This window comes from Hippocampus guttulatus, chromosome 6 (assembly GCF_054856545.1).
Source record: "Hippocampus guttulatus isolate MCC_2025c chromosome 6, RoL_Hgut_1.0, whole genome shotgun sequence".
NCBI lineage: Eukaryota > Metazoa > Chordata > Actinopteri > Syngnathiformes > Syngnathidae > Hippocampus > Hippocampus guttulatus.
Genome location: NC_141266.1, coordinates 4,790,164 through 4,813,938, shown reverse-complemented (window position 1 = coordinate 4,813,938; position 23,775 = coordinate 4,790,164). Strand labels below are relative to the sequence as shown.

General features: G+C 42.2%; 1 protein-coding gene across 1 annotated transcript in view; it reads left to right on the top strand.

Annotated features, from left to right (window-relative positions):
• Positions 1 to 7,723: 7,723 nt before the first annotated feature.
• Positions 7,724 to 23,775, top strand: part of zhx2a (zinc fingers and homeoboxes 2a) — a 33,803-nt gene continuing 17,751 nt past the window's right edge. The window contains exons 1-2 of the mRNA XM_086113806.1: positions 7,724 to 7,918; positions 8,028 to 8,124. Of these exons, the coding sequence (XP_085969932.1) occupies positions 7,788 to 7,918; positions 8,028 to 8,124 (228 nt within the window). The 5' untranslated portion in view covers positions 7,724 to 7,787. The remainder of the gene's footprint in view (positions 7,919 to 8,027; positions 8,125 to 23,775) is intronic.

Here is a 23,775-nt window from a genome sequence, read left to right as displayed (position 1 = left end):
TTATAATCCGCTTTATCCTCACAAGGGTCTTCGGGCAGTAGACGGGGGACAGCCTGAAATGGTTGCCTGCCAATCGCAGGGCATCTGCACTCACAATCGCACCTAGGGACAATTTAGAGTGTTCCATTGACCTGCCATACATATTTTTGGAACGTGGGAGGAAACCAGAGTGGCCGGAGAAAACCCACGCCGGCACAGGGAGAACATGCAAACTCCACACAGGAAGGCCTACTAGGAGACCAACTCCAGAACTGCCAGGTTTGCTTCAAACGACGGGAGTCGGGAAAAGACGGGAAACTACTCGTTCTTTTCAAACACAATGACATACACGTTAAGATTGGTTTTGTGGTTGTATGATTTTTAAATAAATAAATAAAACGTCTTTTCTGCTTTCCCTGCCTTTTATTCTCAACGAGTGATACTGTGTGGATCCATATGGGATTTTGTGACTTGAAAAACTTGCCAGGAATTTTGCAAAATGCGTGCCTGAGTGTAAACCATTTTTTAAAACAGTGGAAGGACTTAGATCATTTTTCAGTAAATTAACAAAACGCACTCACTTAATGGATGAAGTTGTGAAGCAGCGTTTACCTTGAGCAGCGCCCACGAGATGGAGCTCAAATTCAAGGCTGGTGCAATCAATAAGTATGCACCAAAGTGATCTGCTTGATTTATTTCGTATCAAGAGTGCAAATCCTCAAAACTGGGATCTTGGACACCTTGATGATGGCCATTGGATATCATAGGTGGTTATCAAAAGCATCAACATGCTTTTGATTTATGGCATATGAAGAAATTTGAGTGGCTCCTCAACCCCAACCCTCACTACACGTCACTGACTAAAAGTACTGTATTTTAGACACACTTCAATATTGGACGCAGGCGTGGTAAAACGTACGCTAGTTTAAAAAATACAGTAGCTAGCAAAACTGAGTTCGGTTGTACTTTATTGAAATCCATCAAAATCCTCATCTTCTGTATCCAAAATAAACAGCTGGGCAAGTTCACAATCAAACACGTTAGTTTCCCTCAGTCTCATTGCCGTGTGGCTCCTCAGAAATGATGCCGGCTTTCGCCAAAGCTCGAACAACAGTGCAAATCTTTCACAACTCGCCCAGCGCTGCCTCCCAGTCTTAGTAACGCTTTGTTTGCTATAACTCCCAAGCCGCTCGCTATTTCACTTTCAACGCTGTTTACACCAATGTCCAGCGGAGTTCCTTCGTCAAGCTTGAGCCCCCTTCAGAAAGGATTGTAGCCCCCTTAATTCGATATTATAAGATATGTTTATAAATTACATTCTGAGTTCACCTTTAGCCCCAGAAGGACCAAAATCCTGGAACCGTGCCTTGATGTGGGAAGAGGGGCAATGAAATCTGAATTTTTACAGCTACCAGCATAGCCTTTGAGGAGTAACAGAGACAGCATGCAAGCCAATAAACCAGACTGTAAAGTTTAACACCTGTCCATGCCCTTTTGTTTTGCCGCACTTAATGCGGCAAACCAGGTCAGCTGTGTAACTGTGCACTTTGGAAATGGCAAAGTCCCAATTTAGCGAGTTGCCTGAGACAAGGTGAATAAATTCTGCTCTACTGTTACACTTCTGATGTGCCAATTTACCTCGAATGTAGTGTGGCCGTGGCTTATTCGATCAAATTTTGCATACTTGATGAACAAAGAAGTGCCCTTCAAGGCTCAGGACAAACCTTGACTCTTCTCCAACTACAGTATATCAACAATTTCCCATAAGCACTCTGCTTTGTGAGTGGTGTGCTGTGACTTAAATCTATTCAAACCATTATATATTGAATATTTGTTCAGGTCTTGGGTTGTGGTAACACCACAGAAGAGTTTTCCAGGTTTTCAAATTGCATCACATCAAATGTACATTCAAGTAGACGTCAGTGAGTGAAATATTTGCACAAGACATCAAGCTTGCAGCCTCTCTGTGTGTCCGCCTTCTTTATGGTCCATAAAATGTGACTCCATCTCCCCCACCGACTTAGCCTGAAAACCAATAAACTTGTGTTTGTTATGTATTTGTTTCGATTACATGATTACATTTGGTTTTGTTCCCTCATGTGCGCTTTTTGTCCACATCTTCAATCTCCCATGTCGGGGAAGCGACAACACATCCGGGGTTAAGAATGGTTTTGGGGCGTTGAGTCGGCTTCTCGGCGGAGAACTGGCAGGAGAGGGCATCGGGCTTCGTGTTCCGGGTTCCAGGGCGTGAAGTGAATGTGAAGTCAAGCTGAAGGACCTGGCCCACCGGCTTGACTGGAGTTGAGGTGTTTTGCTGATTGTAAGTTGGTGAAACAAAAAGGGCACATGACGGAACAAAACCAAATGTAATCAAAACACATACATATGACATTGAAGGTATAAGTTCAACGGATACCAAGACACAGAGCGTCATATAGCAATTCGAAAGAACATTGGATTTGTTCTGTATATTGGAATATATTTTAAATCAGGAGTGCCCATTACGTCGATCGTGATCGACCAGTAGATCAGGGACTGGTCCCAAATCGATCCGAGGGGTATAAAGGAAAAAAAAAATTGTGTCTCTGTGCATGTTAGTAATATATTTTTTTGTGTACACTGCACCCTAATCATTCTATCAGTCTCACTTTCACAAAAAGTATTTAAAAAAAATAAAGCGGGTCATCTTTAACCTACGGTGATGTGTGACTGCGTTGTTAGCGCTCAGCAGTCTGCAGTTGCAGCTTGTGCTCAGAGTTGTTGCGCTCTTTTATCGTTATCATTATTCTCATTCAGAGTTTGTTTTGTACAATTCACTGAGGGGACGGGCAAAGGATGGGAATCTGGAGGGCCGAGAGAGGCATTTTAAAACGGTACGCGTGAGCTCTGATCGTTAACAGGCTGCAAACGTGCATCTCATGGCTCAGCGTCAGGCTGTTGCTCATCATGGCATGCGTGTGTACGTGCGTGTGTGCATATGCGCGCGTGCGCGGTAAAAGGTCGATCCCGGGAGGTTGGTTGATCGAAAAGTAGATCTTTGGTCAAAAAAGTTTGGGCAGCCCTGTTTTAAAGCATACAGAGCTGTCAGGGTGGAGGAGCTGGAGAGGAAGAATTTCCATAATTCCGTTTTCATGATGAACGACAACTACTGATATCATTTTAGAATGCTTTCTATTTCTTCCTGTTTAAAGATACACTTTGTCAAAAAAGACTGGTTCTGATATCACAAAACTCAAAAGACGCAGAGTAAAAATCCAGAATGTGACTTTATTTGTTTCAGCATAGAGGCCCAAATCGAGTTTTGATCCACCTGAATGGTACCCTCGCACGAAATAGCCTCATTCTTTGCACTGCACTAATTACCGAAAAATAATGTTTGTTATCCATCTCTTCTCTCAGGACTTGGTCTGTTTTTTCTTCTTTCCTTATCAAATACTCCCTCATTTTCCGTCCTCCATCCTCCGCATTCACTATGTCATGTTTGAACCTGAACGTGGGAAGGGAAGTTGGGTTGAGTTTGTGAGAGATATTTCTTTAATCCCAGCTGAATACGCTGTCTGTGAATGCATCTCTACCAAACAGTTTCTTGACTACTGTCCAACCCTCTGCAATCCGATTGAGCCAAACAACTCACCGGGGAAGCACACATATGACACACACACACACACACACATTGACACAAGTGTTCAGTCTCACTAACTCAGAAGGCTACAACAAGCAACTAACAAGGTTGAAATAGGATGAAGGATGACAGATCAGTTTGCAAAGCATAATGCCTCTCGAGTATTATTGCTAGATATTTATTTCAACATTCATGGTCAGTTTTGGAAAGAACTTGGTTTTGTTTTTAAGAAAATCAAAGGAGTTGCAGCAGGCAGATGCTTACACATCCCTAAAGAGATTTGTGTTATTCTTCCTTCTCTCAGAGGTTTACACTCCAATATATCATTGTGCATACATTCCAAGGGTGCAGAACCTGACACGAAAATACAGTTTTTACATTCATTTCCTTGAAGTGGAAAGCTCCTCTCTGGTCACATTAAAACAACCCTTGAGCTGTCCAAAATGATCAGACTGGATGGTAGCCCGATGAGTTTTTCTTTGAGACATAATGCTCGTCATTGCGTGGAACCAGTATATTTCCACAACTCATTACTGATAAATAATATTTCTCTATTTATGTGACCAGTGCAAGTCTAGCGCAGCAAGCTGCATAAAACTCCGAAGAGGTGTTGGTGTTTTCAGGTATTTTCACAATCACACCTCGGGACAATTTAGAGTGTTGAATGACCCTGCGATGCGTGTTTTTGGAATGTGGGAGGAAACCGGAGTACCCAGAGAAAACCTACGCAGGCACGGTGAGAACATGCAAAATCCACTTGTGAATTTTGAATGATTTTCATGATTAAAGCATTGACATTATTGGATTGAAAAAGAAAATCAATGGAAATCACAGACTGGTGGAATAAAATGGATGCTTTTGTCATAATTCTTAGTAAAAATGAAGTGTGTGTGTGTGTGTGTGTGTGTGTGTGTGTGTGTGTGTGTGTGTGTGTGTGTGTGTGTGTGTGTGTGTGTGTGTGTGTGTGTGTGTGTGTGTGTGTGTGTCCTAACAAGGGTCACAGGGCGTGTTTGGAGCCTATCCCAGCTGTCTTCGGGCAGTAGGCGGGGGACACCCTGAACCGGTTGCCAGCCACTCGCAGGGCACACAGAGATGAACCACTATCCACGCTCAAAGTCACACCGAGGGACAATTTGGAGTGTTCAATCAGCCCGCCATGCATGTTTTTGTAATGTGGGAAGAAACCGCAGTACCCAGAGAAAACCCACGCAGGAACAGGGAGAACATGCAAACTCCACACAGGAAGGCTGGAGCTGGAATCGAACCCGGTACCTCTGCACTGTGAGGTTGACGCGCTAACCACTCATCAACCGGGCTGCCTTCTTCGAATATCTATTTAATTATTAAAAAGAATACTGACAACATTTTATTGGCAGGGAGACACATGTTGTGATCAAGCTCTTTCTTCCATCGATGATGTATATTTTAAAATGTCAAGTACCCCCAGGAGTCCTCATGACCCTATTTGAGAGCCACTCTCCAATCCAATACCTGCCATGGCGACACCCCCGACTTGAAGTGAAACTGCAGCACATTTTCAAAACAATGTGTGTGGCTTGCAGAGGAGTATTAAGGCAAACTGCAGTGACATCCGTGCGGTCAGTTCTCATCCGAGTATAAAGATGCCTTAAGGCCCCAGCTGAAGGGAAACAGCCCCCAGGCATGATGTTGCCACCACCATGTTTCACTTTAGGCATGGTGTTCTTTAGGTGATGAATATATCTTTTAGAATTAGGGATACAAAGTTAAACCACATTTTCATCGCACTATAAAACATTTTGCCAAATCGCACATTTGGAAGATTTCATGTGTGCCTTTGCAAAATTGGTTTGGATGTTTTTCCTTTTTAAAATATTGCGTACATCTTGCCACTAAAACAGCTAGTACTTGTGAGAAATTCCTGCAGCTCCTGTTGGCCCTTTGGCCAGCCGATGTGACCAGTTTTCTTCTCATCTTTTCATACATTTCTGGGATCTTTAATGCCTTGAAAATGCTTTTGAACAGTGACTTCCCTCTGATTCTGATATTGTGGAGGGATGGACAAGGGCTTGTGCTGTAACATGTAACAACAAAAATGCCACAAAAAGCAAATGAGAGCAGCGTAACTTTATTTGGAGTTAATCATCCACTTTAAATGGGAGCAGGTATGCACTGTATCCCATTTAACATGAGATTGAATGTGATTGGTTTATTATGAAAACCCTTCCGCAATTATGAGGATTAGCACCTGTTCGCAGCCTAAATATGTCTCACTTACAGTATTTTAAAAAATAATTATAATAATTACCCCAATGTAATTGTAGTTTGTGGGCTTCTTTGATGGTTTAAATTATTTACATTGGGTCCATTTCTTATGTCACAAAAATCTGTAATTTGAGCATTTGAACAATTTCTATAAAGCTGTATTTTGTACATTTTAATTGCTCAAGTTGCTTTAATCCTCTCTTGATTTGCTGTATTGTTAGTTGAAAACAGAAAACATGTTGTGTAGTACAGGAATCTCAGTCAAATAATTCAAACTTTTCTTTGTAAAGCTCTGAATTATATTCATTTTTATTGACAGCTACTATCATATTGGCAGGGAAAAATTCCACCATCAAGGCTTCCTCCTTGACCACTTTGGAAACTGTGCACAGGAATAAATCGTAAGGCAACCGTTTAGCACCATCTAGTGACTTCTAACCTCCATTGCAATTAATTACAATCTTTTTCTCTCTCGCTCGCTTTTTTTTTTAACCAATCCATCTACCCATCCGGCGGCCCGGTAGTCCAGTCTTCGGGCAGTAGGCAGGGGACACCCCGAATTGGTTGCCAGCACGTCGACTTCACAGTGCAGAGGTACCGGGTTCAATTCCAGCTCCGGCCTCCCTGTGTGGAGTTTGCATGTTCTCCCCGGGGCTGCCTGGGTTTTCTCCGGGTGCTCCGGCTTCCTCCCACGTTCCAAAAACGTGCATGGCAGGCTGATTGAAAACACTGAATTGTCCCTAGGTGTGAGTGTGAGCGCGCATGGTTGTTCGTCTCTGTGTGCCCTGCGATTGGCTGGCAACCGGTTCGGGGTGTCTCCCGCCTAATGCCCGAAGACAGGTCGGATAGGCGTGAGGATAAGTGGCTTGACATCTATTTGCGCAGAACCGTAAGTTTGGAAATGCCTGTCGTAAAATTCATTGAAAAACAAAACAAACAAACAAATAAGCAGTCGATTAAAAATGCACAACATAGTGGGACAGCAGGAAAGATGATCTGCGATAAAGCTGCGGTTCGCTGCACTTTTCACTTTTTTGTTTAGCTTTCACACAAAAAAAGAAAAAAATGCTAATGTTGACTTTCATTCATTCATTCATCTTCCGAACCGCATTATCCTCACGAGGGTCACGGGGGGAGCTGGAGCCTATCCCAACTGGCTTCGGGCAGTGGGCAGGGGACACCCTGAATTGGTTGCCAGCCAATCGCAGGGCACACAGAGACAAACAACCATCCATGCCTACACTCATACCTAGGGACAATTTAGAGTGACCAATCAGCCTACCATGCATGTTTTTGGAATGTGGGAGGAAACCGGAGTACCCGGAGGAAACCCACGCAGGCCCGGGGAGAACATGCAAACTCCACACAGGGAGACCGGAGCTGGAATTGAACCCGGTACCTCTTCACTGTGAAGTCGACGTGCTAACCACTGGACTACCGGCCCGCCCCAAATGTTGACTTACAAATGAATAAACAGAAATTTACCGTGAATCATGTTGCATGCCACCAAACTACAGTATTGTCAGTAGGAAATGTGTGACTTATAGTGTCTTTGATTTAATATACAGTAACATGAAAACAACCCTCAAGCGCAGGTGGGCAACAACAATATCAGGCCGGCGTCTGAGTTTTAAATGGAGATGCATGCATGTGGCCCGGAGACGCGCCGCCGATGTGCCAAGGTCACCATCAGTTCAATAAGGAATCCAGAGGAGGTCACTGTTGCGTGATAGATTTCCAGGCGCCAAGGATCAGTTTTGTCTGTGTATGTGTCGCGCGACCAGGCGACTCGAAGGGGGTGGGGGCTTGGAGGGGGCGGTGCTTGGTTGTGAAAGACACGCCCCTTCACGATGATTTCATATTCAATGAGGTCGGAACAGAGGAGGGCAGACATCAGCTAAGTAACAACACGGACTTCATTCGCGTAAACACACCGGCCGTCATGCTTTATGGATGCGTCGGTACGTCCTCTGTCACCCGGACAAGAGAGTTGGCCCACTTTCTGCCGCCCTCATGTGAACTTTCCAAGGCATCGTCAGCACGCAGCCGCTATGGACGGATACCGGTGCCCCGGTGCGGCATGCAAATACGTACTCTGACGTCGGCGATCATGTGGCTTTTGGCGTAGATCCTCCTAGTGATCGCCAATTTTTCTCTCTCCTGTCGCCTCTTGTCTGCCTAGCTACTGGAGCTCCGGTGTTTTCAACAGCTTTCGCGCATTGTGTTGCTTTGGGATTGTAACGCACGCCCTCCGAGCATCGCGACAGAACAGTGGACAGGTAAGAAATAATTCTAGTTTTCATTTAGCTCCAAAGTACCGCAAGTCAAAAGTGAATGGAAGCGCATTTGTCTGTCGACCCAATCTCCCCGTTCATCTTTTGCCGTTCAACATCTGTGTCTAAATATTTAACTTGTCTCACTGCGTGAACTTTGCTTGCCTGCTCGCATATCACCACCTGCGCGCTAAATGTCTCCATCAAGTTTTTGGCCATTTTCTGTGCCCCTCCTCTGTCGAGTTCTACTCTGAAACGCTGTCGCCGTGTCGACAGAAGGAAGGAAGCCAGTCAGAGAGTCGGGGAACGTGAAACGTCGGGTCGACTTTTCCTCCTCCTCCTCCTCCGTGTGTCGACATAACCAGCTAAACATGGCCGTCCTCTGCCGACATGTTGTTACGTCGCTGGCGAGAAGGAGGGGAACGTTTGGGGAGCGGAGAGCGGTTTCCCCGCGCCGCTAGGTCACGCCTCCGACGGGAGGAGAGCGTTCGGCATGGCACCCCCGCCGCTTAACATCCGAACAGAGGTCTGAGTGCAACTTTAGGAGTCCCGTGTTGTTGATCTACTTGGATTTTTGATGCAGGCGGCGGAACGCGGCCAGTCGGTGACGCCTCCTCCCTCCCGGGCGCAGGCAGAGACTGAGGCGGAGGCTGCGTACAGTCTCGCTGACTGGGGTTCACTTTCACTGCAGTGGTGTGTGGGCCCCTGCAAGATGCCAGGCGCGGTTCTTTCGGTTCCCAATGTCAACTTTGGAACAGGCCGATTGCGTCCCGCTTTAGACGACACATTGTAGCACACTGTGATTCTTTGGTGGCGGCTGGAATCTTTGCATCCCAACTCTGAGTAAAATCACTCACAGAAACGGGGCAAGCACATTGCACAACAACAACAACCGTAATTCGATTTTTTTTCGTTTGATAAAAGTCTTGTTCGGTCTGTCATCATGGGAACAAAACATCTTCATCAAGCAGCTTCATCAAGTCCCTAAAAGAAATGAAATAAAGTGAACCGAATTTTTAAAAAATCTGCTTTACAAGGTTATTAAACTTGGAGTAGTTTCATCAGACATAGTGTCGTTTCACAGAATGTTTGGAGAGTGTCTAGTATTTTGTTTCTTGTGTAGATAGGAGAAAAGGCAGAATATCAAAACTCCCTTTAGTATGTGGCGGGGCACCACTGCAAAACCACACCCACAATAATGAACATTTCATTGTTACATTTTCACTAAAGTTACGTTTATTTATGTATATAGCTATTAATCACAAAAGAGTCTCGGAGGACTTCACAAGCCCACAGTTCACCAAGACGGACACAATCTCTGGGTCTCAACCTTGTCTGGGAAAGGGAAACTATCAGAAAACCCATAAAGCGTAAATTAACCCTTGAGAAAGGGTCACAGATGGCGGGGTCCCACTCCAGGATGATGACTGTGTTGTAATTATGACGAATTCAAGTAATTCATACATCAAGTGGTGTTCCCCCCCCCCCCTTTAGTCTTGTATTGTATTGTCTCACTGGGGTTTGCGCCACATGATCACCAGTGTGATGTAACAATTTATTTTCATGTTGCCGTTCTTGGAAAAAAAAATAGTGGCATTTACCAGTAAGTGCCATTCAAAAGCACACTTGCAGACGCGTGAATCTGGAAATGACAATAAATAAAAAAAAGCAATCAAGCTAGTGCAGACAATAGCGATGAGATGATTTACCCTTTTGGCTCTTTGTTGGTCAATGTATATTCAATGCATGCTTAATTCAAATCTTTTTGATGTACAGTATATTTTCCTTTTTTTTTTTATTACCGCATAGGTGTATTCACTGGGTATTTGTAGTTTTTTTTTTTAAGATTATTCAGTTCTATACACTGCGGTAATTCTCATCATGTAATTATGCAGAATGCCGTGTGCAATACATTTCACTAAATGTACACACTCTTCAGGAGGTTTGTGCAGTTGCCTGGATTGATATCTGAAAGGACATACTTCCCTTTTGAAGAAGTATGGTGTTCATGTGACAATACTCCCCTCACACTGGGATGACCTAACATTCCCCTTTTTCGAGCACACACTATTCTGCTGCAGCACCGAGATCTAAGTGCTTTTGATCACAGCACAGTTAACCCCCCTGTCATACTTTCTCGCACCTGCAATTCCTCAGGGTATAAACTTGTCGCCTCACACTCTTGCTCTTTACATGTGAGGATCTATCTATTTGGCTTATGTTTGTTCGCATGTTCCCTGCGTGTGATGTGCCTAATCCGAGATAAAGTGTAATTTAGAGCGACAGCGGGCTCAATTCTCTTGTTGCGATAAGAAATCAAAGGTTTCATGCTGATCAAAGTAAATCACAATTTTTCTGTCCATTCTTTGGATGCATTCAGCCTGAATAGAGAACAATTTAGCACCTTTTAATGTAGCTGCATCAGTTGTAAGTACAATAAATAAATAATTCATTTGAAAAGATGATGATGATGGTGATGACAGATGTGTGTTGTGGAAAAGGGGTTAAGGGGTGGAGTGATGACAAAAATGTTTCATGGATTACTCACAAGCGTACAGATGTCGCCTCGTCATTGCTACTTGGTTGATGGTAGCGGATCACACAGCTGGTTTTGTGTATCTGGGAGTGAACAAATTGCCATTCAAATGCATCGTTCTCGATCAAGTGCTGTGTACCTCGCCTCTCAGCCCAAGTCAACCAGGATAGGTTGTACCTCATATGAAACGGGATGAAGTCGTATTTAAATGGATGGGTGGACACAGACATGAGTCGTTGCTAATTTTGTTTTTGAAGTTTGAGCAGTGAACTAAGAAAACCGTGGTTTCTCTGTGTGCTGCAACCTATAAGAATGTCATGGCCACACATCCAGCTGTGAGGTGATCCACTCTGTTGCCTTTTGGAGATGTTTCTCTCTCTACTCTTGTCAGGCAAGGGAAAAGTGAACAACACTCAGTCTTTCGGATTTTGTGGGGTAGAAAATCTCTATGCATGCGGTGTCAAGTTTTAACGCAGAAACAGAATCAAAACGCAAAGATCCTTTAGCTCAATCACATTCGAATTTTACAACTTAAATGTCAAATCTACTGTTTTGGGTTAACATTGTACATTCAGTCGAATGAGGTCAACACGTTTTGTTTGTTGGTTATCTTCTGCGGCAGCATCAAAATGATTTGGTCGAATAAATCTCTTTGTTTTTAGAAGCGTAATAGTAAATACATGTACCGGTATATATGATGTTGTATATGACAGGGAGGTTAACTAGGCTGTGATCCAACCCACATTGCACTGGATCAGGACACATCTTGATTTTGATTCAGGTTTTTTTTTCAATGTATTTATTTGTTTTACTGTGTGCTTGGAGGATTTTGGTGTGGAAAAACTCATTCCTCTTAGAGAACTATTGGCCCCAGCTCCATCATACCCCACTGAAGTGCACTTATACAAAAATAGTGAGCCAACATCAGCGAGCGCTGTCCATGTTGAAATGTTCACAAAGTGTTTGGACAAAAACTCACAGACTTACGCCTACATCCTGTTGAAAGTATTCCCCAAAGCGATTGTACCTGCAAGGGGCGGACCAACTCCATGTCGTCTTCCATTTTCAGTTCCTGGAAATGTTATTACCAAGTGTCCCAATATTTATGTACCTTTCATAAATACAATATGGAAGAGCACAATTAGATGAAGACGTCGGTAGCTCGTTTTGTGTGTGTGATGATATAACTGCTAATTTAAAAGCTTTTTGACTTTTTACATTTGTCGTCCAGCGTACCAGTCACTTGACATTTTTAATCATTCCTGGTGTTGCCATTGTTCTCTGTGTGGTAATGCTTATTTATTCAATGGCATATAGCCCATTACATCTATTTTAGTCTTTTTGGCTGACTTGCAGCATTTTTATCACCGACATCAATAGCTTCCGGCATCTGCCGTCTCCATCCCCAGCAAGCATTCAAATCAAGTGTCAAGCCACCCTTTGTCTTTTTGAAACACAATATAAGTCAGAGCACATTTAAAGGATGAATGTTCTCATCTTGGCACTGTGATGACATCACCAACAGTGATGCGATGTTTTTGTTTCAGGTTTTCAGATTTTCAGACGTGTTGTTTTGTGACTAATGCTACCGGAGGAGTTAGGTCATCATCTGTTTTAAGAGGAGTGTGAACAGTTGGAGGCAGAAGAAGTTGCTAAGAACCAGATGGAGACTTTCTCGTAGGGCTGAAGGATTGATTGCATTTACAATGTCATCGGGATATGATAAAATGTGATTTGATAATTGCAAAGGCTGTGATTTGACAGGGTTCAAAGAAGACAGAGAAATCAATAATAATAAGAAAACCTTTAATCGTCTCACAATGGAGAAATTCCCAATTTACAGCAGCAAAGTTATGAAAGGAAAAGAGTAGAAGAACAAAAAGTAGAGGAGCTGCTGTAAAGGCAGCCACTCTCGCGGCGCCATCTTGAAGTCAGAATAACATATCATCAAAATAATACAACACAACACGTAAGACACAGACACTCATTCAATCTTAACCACTCTTCTGCATACTCGTTGATGTTTGAAGCAGTTATAGATGAAAAAGGAGAGGATCAAAGTGCCCTTTCACCAGTGGATCAGGGACGTCATGCTGAAAATGTGCACAAGTCTGCTACAAGCTAAGTTTTGAAAGTAAACAAGAAGCTGTAGCGTCCATTGATGAAAAAACAGATTGGCTCTCATCTCCTGTCCCATGTAAATCTCCTTCCAAGCCGCGACTCCCAGTTCCACATACGCATCGGCGCTCTGCGCTGACGCGCCTGTCTTCTCATCGTCGGCTCCCCAAGCCATCCATCCATCCAGCTGCAGACTGTCCAACAGCACCGACATTTCCGCTGAAAAAGCGGGGCTATGAAAAATGCCCATTTCAGGCGCAAAAAAACACAAGTGCCCCGGGGCTGTCCAGCAACGTCAGTCAAATGGCACCGACATTCCTCCCAATCAAAATCAGTGCTGGTATACGTGTGCTGCCAAGAAGGCGCAACCAACAAGCACATATTCTTCTCCTCTGATGAACTTCGTGGCCAAAAAATCAACAGTGTACCGGTAATTGAAATTTGTCGTTCTACGCATGCATGATTTTAAGTGAGTTTTCCGTCTCATGAGACCTTGAGGCAAATGAGCATGTAGTTTTAAGTTGTAACATCACCATTCACCACAAGATGGTAGACATGGCGTATGAGTATTTACACCTACCCCTGGGGCCTCTTGGGAAAGTCCAACCTCCTAAACTTTAAGCCATCTTTCTTTCACCTTTGTTGCATTGTAGGATCAAGGAGAGAGAAAATGCTGGTTCTTTTGAACACAGCAAAGGACAGCACTGGTTTCAATGAATTTGACTCCACTTTTCCTATCTCACCGTGGAACAGCGAGACATGCCGCCTCTCGTTTGTGGACTTAACATGCAAAATATTAGCCGAATAATAAAATGAAAAAGATACAGATACAAACTTGTTTTTGTGAAGGATCACTGATGATGTTTTTCATTGATAGAACCAATATATTTTGGCCTCATTGACGATCCTTTTGTGGGCCAAAAAAATTCCCATATTTTTTTTCATCAGTGTTTTTTTTTTTCTTAAGTCTTGAGTGTGACACTCCAGCATCTACGTGCAGTCTTTCAACTACGTTGGTGCGCTCTTCCTTTAAATATTTCTGCCGTAAAGAATTGTGGGTAACCTTTGCTAAAGAGGGCTCAATTTGCATCCAGGCCCCCCTTTCTTAAGCATTGGTAGATTTCAAACGATCCTGTCCTCAAAGTACTTTTGGGTCATCTCATTCAGATAGGATAGTACAGAAAATATCCTAGCCCGATATTTATCGAGGTGATAATTATTGTGCATCCCTAATGATAAGTTGTGTTTAAGAGATGTTTCATGAAGCATCAAATGTTGGCTATGTTGATGTGGTAAAGACACAGAATTTTTTAAAAAGATTATTTGCATTACTGATCTAATCTACACTTAAGTTTGTGTGATTTCTGACTGATTGTCCAATACAGTAATGTTGTGTCTTATCTAGCTGTCACATCTATGGTGGATCTATGTTGCACGTTTTTAAAAAAAATTATTTTGCTTTGTTGTTTTAAATACAAACAAACGGTGGCTTTAGGTTGTGTCTAAATTAGTGACATCCCGGCCATTTCCTCCACGAGAATTTCAGTGCTTACAAGAGTGTTGCTTTTAAAAGGCAAAACTCGGGAGTTAAAATATATCTTGACACACCCATTGAATGACTGTATAAAACTGATACACTGTCATACATGATGAAGGGAAGTTATGAGTTTTCTGTGCAGTGAATTATGCGATCATCATATTCTGAGTACAGCATTGTGAATGGTTTAGTGTACAGTGAAACTCCTCTAAAACGAAATCATGTTTGCAGCAAGACATTTTTCACAACAGGGGACTTTTCACTATAGGAAATTTTGTCTCAGATGTAAACACACACACACACACCGTATATGTGTACTCTTTATGTTTTTATTCCAATAGTGCATAAGTATGAGCATACACTTATTTAACACTTCATATAGTCAGTGTAGAAAGAAAAAACAGGAAAAAAATTGCGAAATTTACGATCAGCATTCACTTTCACTGACATGAATTTCTTGCATAATCTTTTACTTTGCTTCCTCCATCTTTCATTTTTATTGCTTTTATCCTGTCTTCAAGCGTTAAAGCTTTTCTTTTCTTAACTCCTTGGCATGCAAAGGTCCGTTTGGTAGCCATTTTAGCAATGCAACGTTCGTTCTGCGTCTGAAACAAATACTTCCTGTACTACTGTGCATGTGTAAACCAGTGTGGTGATTGCTGTTGCCGTTTCCGAGCGAAGCAGTAGGAGTCGCTGTGGCAGGCTGAGGTCGGATTAGACTTTTGCGGAAGGCTTGTAGTGAACCTCGTTGCGAGGCAAGGGCAGAGAAAAATATTTCCTATTCCGCAACAAGGGGACTTTTCGTTGTATGGGGAGCAGAAAAGTGGGAATGGCTTTCACGCATGAAGATTTTTTTCACACTAGGGGGTATTTTTTGCCCATGTAGGTTTCGTCGTAGAGGAGTTTCACTGTACATGAAGGGGAAAACAGTCGGCTAACATCGGACATTTTGCCAATGATTTTTACCGATGTTTGAAGGTATATCATTGGTCTGGCCCCATTTCAAAGTGGTGTTGTTTCAAAATACAGTCATGTAAAAGAAATATTAGAGCACCCTATTTTCTTCAATTTCAGGTTAATTTTAATATCTATTGTCACTAAGGGACTGTCATGTAACTGACAGACAGACAATAGAAAACGTGGAATGCATATAATGACTGTTTTGGCATGACACTGCCACAGCTATTAATGAAAGAACTTGTGATGTTGGTTATCATCAAGAAAACCATGGGAAAGGGCTAACTCCTGAATTCAACTTTGATGAGCTATTTTGACTGTCATCCTTATATTTGTCCAAACAAATCTATGTTTTGTCAGATTTAAAATAAACAATAACCTGAAGAAACAGCTGTAATTTTTTTCCGGTGACTGTATGCATAGCAAGCCATATTTTGAGCTACAGATGGCATTCATTTATGGCCATTGCAGAATTTCTCAACACTGAAGATTGCCTCCCATCCTCCAGATTTCAAATTTGGAAGAAGGCAAGGAGAGGCAGTGAGTGTTCACTGACAAGCTCACTGCACTGCCTCACGTCAGCCACGGGCAGCGCAATGCCACCCCAACCCCCACCTCTATTGGTAGTGTGCGTGTGGAGGAGACAATTCACGTGAGGAAGGCACAGAGTGACAGGTGCAGAGATTTGACCACACGGTAATGAATACTCATACTTACACAGTTTTCCTCATTGAGCAGTGGTATATGAGATTTTTCTCTTGGTATATCCATAAACATGAGAGATCATTTTAGCTGATGAAGAAAGACGACAATGTTGTCATGATGACCTAATTTGAAAGCTGCTAGATTAAAATGAGCAACCCCCTTCCACTTTCCTATTTAATTAAAAAAAAATCTATATTATTCACGATAGGTAAAAAAAAAAGTTCTTACTTGTGGTAGTTTTGTTTCATCTGGCTAAGTCACAAATACACAAAAGCTGTCTTGTATGGTACGGACAAGAGTACAAGTTCAGACATGATCAGGATATTTGGGGTCAAGCAGAAATCAGTGATTTTGGAGATTGAATTATATATATATATATATATATACCTATCACCGATTCGATCAGAGGATGGAGCAATATATCCATTTAAACAAGTTGTGTATTTATTCTTCAGTCGACCCCTGCCATAATTCGGAAAATAATAATTTCAATCCCCAAATTCGTCATAAACGGACGATAAATATTAAATAGGACATGTAATCTTTACATCATCTCGTTCTCTGAAGTTAATGGGGGAAAAAGAAAGTATGAACATCGTCATTCATTCAGGTGGCCGGTGTTTTTTGGTAAAACTGTTGCTATCTTGTTTTAACAGCTGTAAACAAGTCCATACACTTATCCAGTGATGAAGTAAGCACATTTTCCAATAGGGCTGAAACGGGTCCTCAAATTCGCCTTTTAAGGTGTACTGTCAGAAAGAAGCAGCAAAGTTAACCGCAGAAACAATTGTTCATGCTAAGCATGACGGTTACACACCACCAACGCGGTAAGAAGGCGAACTTAAAATAAACCTTGCTTTACAAAATAATATATGGACATCAGTGCCATCAAACCATCCATCCATTTTCCATTGCTTATCTGGGGTCAGGTTGGGTCAGGCCGGTACATGTCAGCTGCCTCCAGAGTCCTACAGGCTAAAAAGGCCTCATAGGACTCGCTCTTCGGCATTACGGCATCCCTTACCCACCGGAGTCCACTAGCTGGTTCGGGGATTGCCACCACGACAGGCACTGTCCACCTGAGGGTCACAGGTCTGATCGACCACCTCAACAATCAAAGCATGAAACATGGTCCAATTGGATTTAATGGCCCCTGCCTCCCCCGGCGAGCTGGGCAAAGTTCTGCTGGAAATGGAAGTTTAAACTCTTCTACCAGACGTTCCCACCTAACCCTCATAATACGTTTGGGTCTGCCAGATCGGACCGGCATCTTCTTCCACCATCAAAACCAACACACCACCAAGGGATGATCGATCACCTGACAGCTTCGCCCCTCTCTTCACCCGAGTATCCAGATCATGCGGCTGCAAATCTGATGACATGACTACTAAGACTATTATCGAACTGTGTCCTATGGTGGCATAAATTCTCCACAGAAGAAACGGTGCATTATCATAATTTATCCATCTGACAGTGTTTTCAACCTCACCACGTCAATGTGGACACTTGACAAGACTCTTATGCACCATAAATGTGTGACTTCATTGGGGTTGCTGCCTCCTGCTTTTATTTTTGCCATTAATGTAAAATGTGGTGTGACTTCCAATAGGTTCATATCTTTATGCCTTCCGTCTCAATGTCCACGTTCATAGTTTGTTCGTTTAACGTGTTAGTCCGAGTGAAAGCCTGCTCTGTTGCTGTGCAGAACATAGCATGGCGCTTGAGAACTCAGTGCAGCACTTTGCTTTGCCCTAGAGGAGCCACGTGATGAGGTTTGAATTAATTCTGTGGCGGTCCAAAATGCTGCCTCATACTCTCCTGCTAGAACGCAGCTTGGAAGTGGTAGCCTTTCCTCACTCACACACATGCATTCCCCCTTGCTCTGCATTGTTCAACAAGTTGACCAAGTAGCATGGAGTGGAAAATTGCAAACGCACAAGTAGCAATTATTGATGGGGATTTAAGTTGCTTTAAAGTCATTTGGTCTTGTCATTTTATTGTTGATTTTGGAGCCCCGGTTTAAATGGCAGATGTTTTATATTGAGCGTGGTTTCAAGTTCATAAAATGTAGCCACCCCTGTAACAACTGCATGCTGAGAAACTCACTGTGATTGGCTGACTGTCCCATCTTTTTTAACTGGAGCAAACAACCTTGGGCAAATTCTGCAAGTTGCTCAGCTCACTCTGTGGTCGGTATTTCTCCCTTGCACATCTGATTAATCCGGCTATCTCTTGCCATTTGACATCAATCGTATTTGAAGGACGTGCATGTCCTTCTGTAACACGTCTTCAACATGACTGTGACTTCTTGCTCCTTCTCACTGAATGTACAGTTGTTATCTTGTAACCTTCAAACATGAAGATACTGCATCAGCGTTTGTTAGCTGCCATATTGCGAGTTTGGCATTCGCATATAAAAAAAAAATGCGGGGAAATTTTATTTGCTGAAAATCTTGCCAATTTGGTGTTTTGGGCCCCAACCAAAGCAAAAAATGTATTACTTTGGCACCATCTTGTGGAAACTTGGTATTGTGAGATTTCCTGGCTCTTGGATGTACCTCGTGCACAGCTAGTAGTGCCACTGAAAGGAAAATTTTGCTTCACTTAGTTTTGGTTTGGGAAGTGTTCTGTAAATAAAGTGGCGTTGAGTTCTCTCCTGCGCAGCTATTTTAGTGTTGTTGTGTGTAAATGTCAAAAAGTGAGTTTATTTATGTATTTATTTTAGAGGGCTTTGGCAGTTTTCAAACTACTAGCAAGATTTGAACGTAGCCTCACCCTTCCTCCCTGTATCTCTGACCAAAGCCACATCCGTTATTAATGCCTACATGCATGAGCTGCTACGTTGCTAGCATGACTTATTCATGATGGAGTCTTGCAAAACACTTAAATGTTCATGTATTTTTGGGACTGTACAATCCATTACAAATCTAAAAGAGGTGATAATTCTACCTGTCGAGGAGAAACATTGCTTATTCCGCGTCGGTCCTGAATCCTCTTTGTGGCTTCTCCACTTCTGAAAAGAAGCTTTTATGTGTAACCGAGTGCGAGCTAAAAGTGCTGGGTGAATTGTGATTCTCACTCCTTGCACTGCACTGGCAGCTGGCTGTTAGTGCACTTGACTGTCAACTAGTGGGGACAGTGTAGGTTTATGTTGTAAGCCCAGTGGAGGCTGCGACTGGGCTGCGTAGGACACCACCGATGCATACAAGATGTCTACCCTTGTTTTGTCTTGAGCTGTCCATTTCCGTCTCTTTAATGTATGTTGCTAACCCGAGTTAATAAGATAAGAAAACCTTTATTAGTCTCTCAATGGAGAAATTCCCAATTCACAGCAGCAAAGTTACGAAAGGGAAAGAAGTAGAACAACAAAATATAGGAGCTGCTGGAATGTGACCTGTAATCTTCATACAATCTCCATAAATCAGGCATCTGTGTCGATACCATTTGCTTCGAGTATATGTAGGGCTGTCCCGCCCAAAGAGTTTTAATATCGATTATTGTATTGATTATTCTACCAATAAATCAAATAACCAGATACATTCTTATTTTGCATGAACACTTTCATGGACCAATAATTCTAGCCTGTAACCTGATAACATGATAGGCTGTCCACTGTAGTAACCGCTGTCCCCGAAAGGGTTAAAGTGTATTATAAAAGCATTTCTTCTGCCTGCTGACTGTTTATTAACCAATTATTGTTGTTAATTTGGTGTTGTTTAGTGATTGAAAAACTAGACAACTTAGCAATAACACACGAGAGACGTTGTTGTACTCGCCAACCTTTTTGAAACTGATTTAGTTACTGGTTCGGTCATTGTTTTTCACTAAAGCAGATAGATGTTTGCAACTGTCTTTGATTCAACACAAAAGATACGCAGTTTGCTTTCCCGAAGTACAACAGAATTCAGAGAATAATTATGCTTGAGAGGCTGAAAACAGAAGATTTGGTCAATTTAAGTTTAACAATGGCCCTAAAAGATGACTCCACGATTAAAATAGATGTTGATTAATATGATAATTAATTCATTGTTGATTTAACAGATTAATTTGGCCAACAAAGTATATGTGTTGCTAGGGATGCTCTGATTTTGGGCATCCATTCTAATTCAATGAACACCTTTAAATGTATATGACATGAATGCGTTTATCGTGTCTTGTATTTTTTTCAGCATACTTTAAAAGTGATAGCAATTGTTACTCGTTACACAGGTTTGATATGCACTACACCGGTGCAAAGTTATGCAAAACACTCCAGACAAGAGGTCACCAACGTGGTGCCCATGGCTACCACGTAGCCCCTAGCACCACTTGAGTAGCCTACTGGTCTGTTCTCAAAATAGCTCACCAGTGATGGAACAATGTTATCGTAGTGTTGTAGAAGTCATCTTTTGAAAATGGGAACGCTGGCAGATATTTATAGAACTAGTGCGGCATTGCATGTGGCTATTTATCTGTTTCGGAATTATTGTGAGAATTCACTAATGTACTCAATGTCTTCACATAGATGTGCATCATTAGTGATTGATAGAAACACATGACAATATCATTATTAAAGGTAATTTGAGCGAATCTATGTCTAAAACTGGTACATTGATCAGTACCCAAGATGTAGCTCTCGGTTTGAAAAAGGTTGGTGACCTTTTCTCCAGAGACACACCATGTCTTTGGTTTTACACATCATGACCCTGGTTTACACTAGTCACGTTTTTCTGAGGCATCCGTGATTGTTTTTCCTTTTTTTTACCCTTCCACGACTCTCTTCACTGAGTGGGACGTGTTGCTGTGACACACCCACACAGTGCATTTATCATCTTGCTGCTCCTCTACCAGTTATACTCCAAATGCAGTCGTTTTCTGTGGAGTCATTATTTAGGATTTCAAACTTTAGACAATATCTCTGGCGATTTCCCCTGTGATCTTTTCTCTCCGTACATGCTGTGATGCTAGCCAGTGTACGTCAGTGCATTGCTGCCATCTTCTGACTCCCTCAAAAGGACAGCTCCACTCGTATAAGGCCCCATTCTCACCTATACCGCTGCATTAAAGGCAAAGAAGAAAAAGTCTGGCAAGGGACTGCCAGGCTGAGTAGTCATACAAATTTTATTGAGCATCCAGACTGTCGGGAGTTGGGTGTACAGCACAGAGCTCCCTCTGCACACAGAAACCAACTGGAGGACCAAGGTTAGACACACCAAACAGTTGGTGGCCATGCTTTTCTTAAAATCTGCAAAAAGTTTACACTTCAGTTCCTTTGTTACATTTTTTTAAATATCATGAATAACAAATAGAAAAACTTGGACAACTGACATATCATTGCTTGTAAGAAACCAACAAGGCAGTGGATTAGCTCCCTCTGCAGCTAAAAATGGTAGAGCGGAGTGGAAGAGGATGTTTGTGCGTCCACAGGCTTTTTTCTCTTTTTGTTTGAGACGGCTAGTGTTTCCTTCTTTTTGTTTGAGAAAGCTAGTGTTTCTTACTTTTTCTTTGAGATGGCCAGTGTTTTTTATGCCTCTATATGATAGGTACGTTATATTATTCTGAGTCTGTCTCCGTCGAAAAACGACCATGACACACAGTCCTCAAAAAGAATCAGTGGGTTCTTGGATAATATGCTGTATCTGACATTAACCAGCGATTCATTAGTCAGCTAACACCGAATATCAAAATCTGTAGCAGTTGTGATCGCAGCTTACTAATATGGATATGGCATAAATTCAATTTCCTCATCTGCTCTCTAAATGTGTGGGCTCAGCACACAGGCGGGAGGAGTGCTGTATGTTCAGCTCCAGCCTAATGCAGCTTTTTCTTTTCTTCCATCACATGATTCATTCATAATTGATTGGTTAAAAAGTTTAAAAAGACGTGCCCCTGGCATCAGGCGGGGAAACCTTCCATCTCCAAAACCATCACTTGTCAGGAAAACAAAAGCATGTTTGCTGAGCCAATAACTGTGCATCATCAAAGAGAGCAAGTCATTTTCAACAATTTAGATAGGTCAATCCTTTGTTAAAAAAAATAGATAACATACCCAGGTGGGGATTGAATAATATGGAATTGGCCAAATTTGGACCTGAGGTTTTGGCCCAACGCCAGCAAAATATTTAATGTTATTTGAGATTTTGTAGATTTGTTTTAATATGACAGTAATGTAAGAATACATGATTTCAGAATGTGGTGACGCCGCGCAATTAATTATGGTTGAACTAGTTTGTGACCCTAACATAGATTTCAAAACTATCTATCTAAGTATGAAGGAAGCATAGTGCAATTTGCTGTGGGACCATTTAAAATTTTGGGGGCGGGGGGGAAACGCGGTCACTGCTCGGGCCCTAAGAAGTTTATTTTAAATACAGAAATGCTGGCAAAACAGTCACAGATGGAAAGTTGAATGGAGTGAGATTCCCCGGGCTGTTAGTGTGTGAATGACTGCATTAGCACATGTGGAGCAGGTATTTTTTCTGCAAGCTATGCCTTGATAACTAGAATCTTATTTGTGTGACATTGTATGCTTTGAATATGAAGACGTTTAGCTCAGAGCCTCTGTGTCTGCTTCTTTTAGAAGATGCAACTGATTTTTATTTTTCTAAGATCAGAGATGAAATAAAATGTCCTCTAGGAATAGTACTATAATAATAGTATATGCTTTTCATTTGGGTTGCGGGGTACTGGAGCCTATCCCTGCTGCATCAGGTGAAAGGCGGACTACATAGAGTCAGTCCATTGCAGGGCACATATAGACACGGACAGCCATTCACACACACACACACACTCAAATTCACACTATGACAAAGCGGGAACTGAACCCAAGCTTCCTGCACCAAAGGTCAGGTGAATGTAACACACTCTAGGAGTAGGGTTGCACGATAATTATCAGGCCGATAATTGTGTGAAAAAAACCAATTCAGGGTGTACAGCTGGGATAGGCTCCAGCAAGTCCGCAATCCTTGCCTAGATAAGCAGATCAGATAATGGATGGATGTTTATATTTTTGAGAGATGATGAATGATTCTCCAATTCCTCAGCTGTCTTTTACATCTTGCTTCAAAAACCGTAAGTAACGGAACATCCTGAAATTCTGGAAGAAACATATACTTTCTGCTCAAAGCAGATGGCAAAGCTGACATTATCTTGAGATTTTTCATCTTGTTTTGTCCATGTCACTTTTAATATACAATGCGGTCAGGTTATCACTGTGAATATACAGTCATTGCAGCTTCTAGACTACTTACAGTGCTATGCCCTCTGTTGCTATAGCAACATCATTGTAATGAGTCTGCATTTTAATGACTTCTCGGTGGGTCGTTTGAGGAGTTACTTTATTTGGGGAACTTTGATTCATGAGGTTCTGTCACAGAAGTTACATCAACTTTATGACCCGTCTTAATTTCCTCACTCATAAAGAATTGCAGAGACCCAAGTAAGGTGGTAGGCACATTTTCAGAGGGTGTTCCGGTATCCCCTGTTTGCTCTTTTATGGAAAATCACTTAATAGTAGAGCACTGGCTGCTTCAACTACTTTGATTTGTACTTGTTAATATGAGAATGACGCGTCAGTGTGGCGGCCCTAGAATATCAATTGATGTTTTCGTGTCTGATTAGCTTTTTCTTATACTGTAATGTTACCCTGGGAAACTTTGCTGCTCACTTTTCTCATTCTTGCTTTCGAATGTTGTCCCAAAATAAGAAAATAAAGCTGACCACTGCTTCTGCTTTGTCTCTTTCTCTCTTTACTTGAAGCATTGTCCAATGCATACAGTCATTATTCTCTTCACGAGTCGGGTACAATTAGCATGTTGTGCAGTGC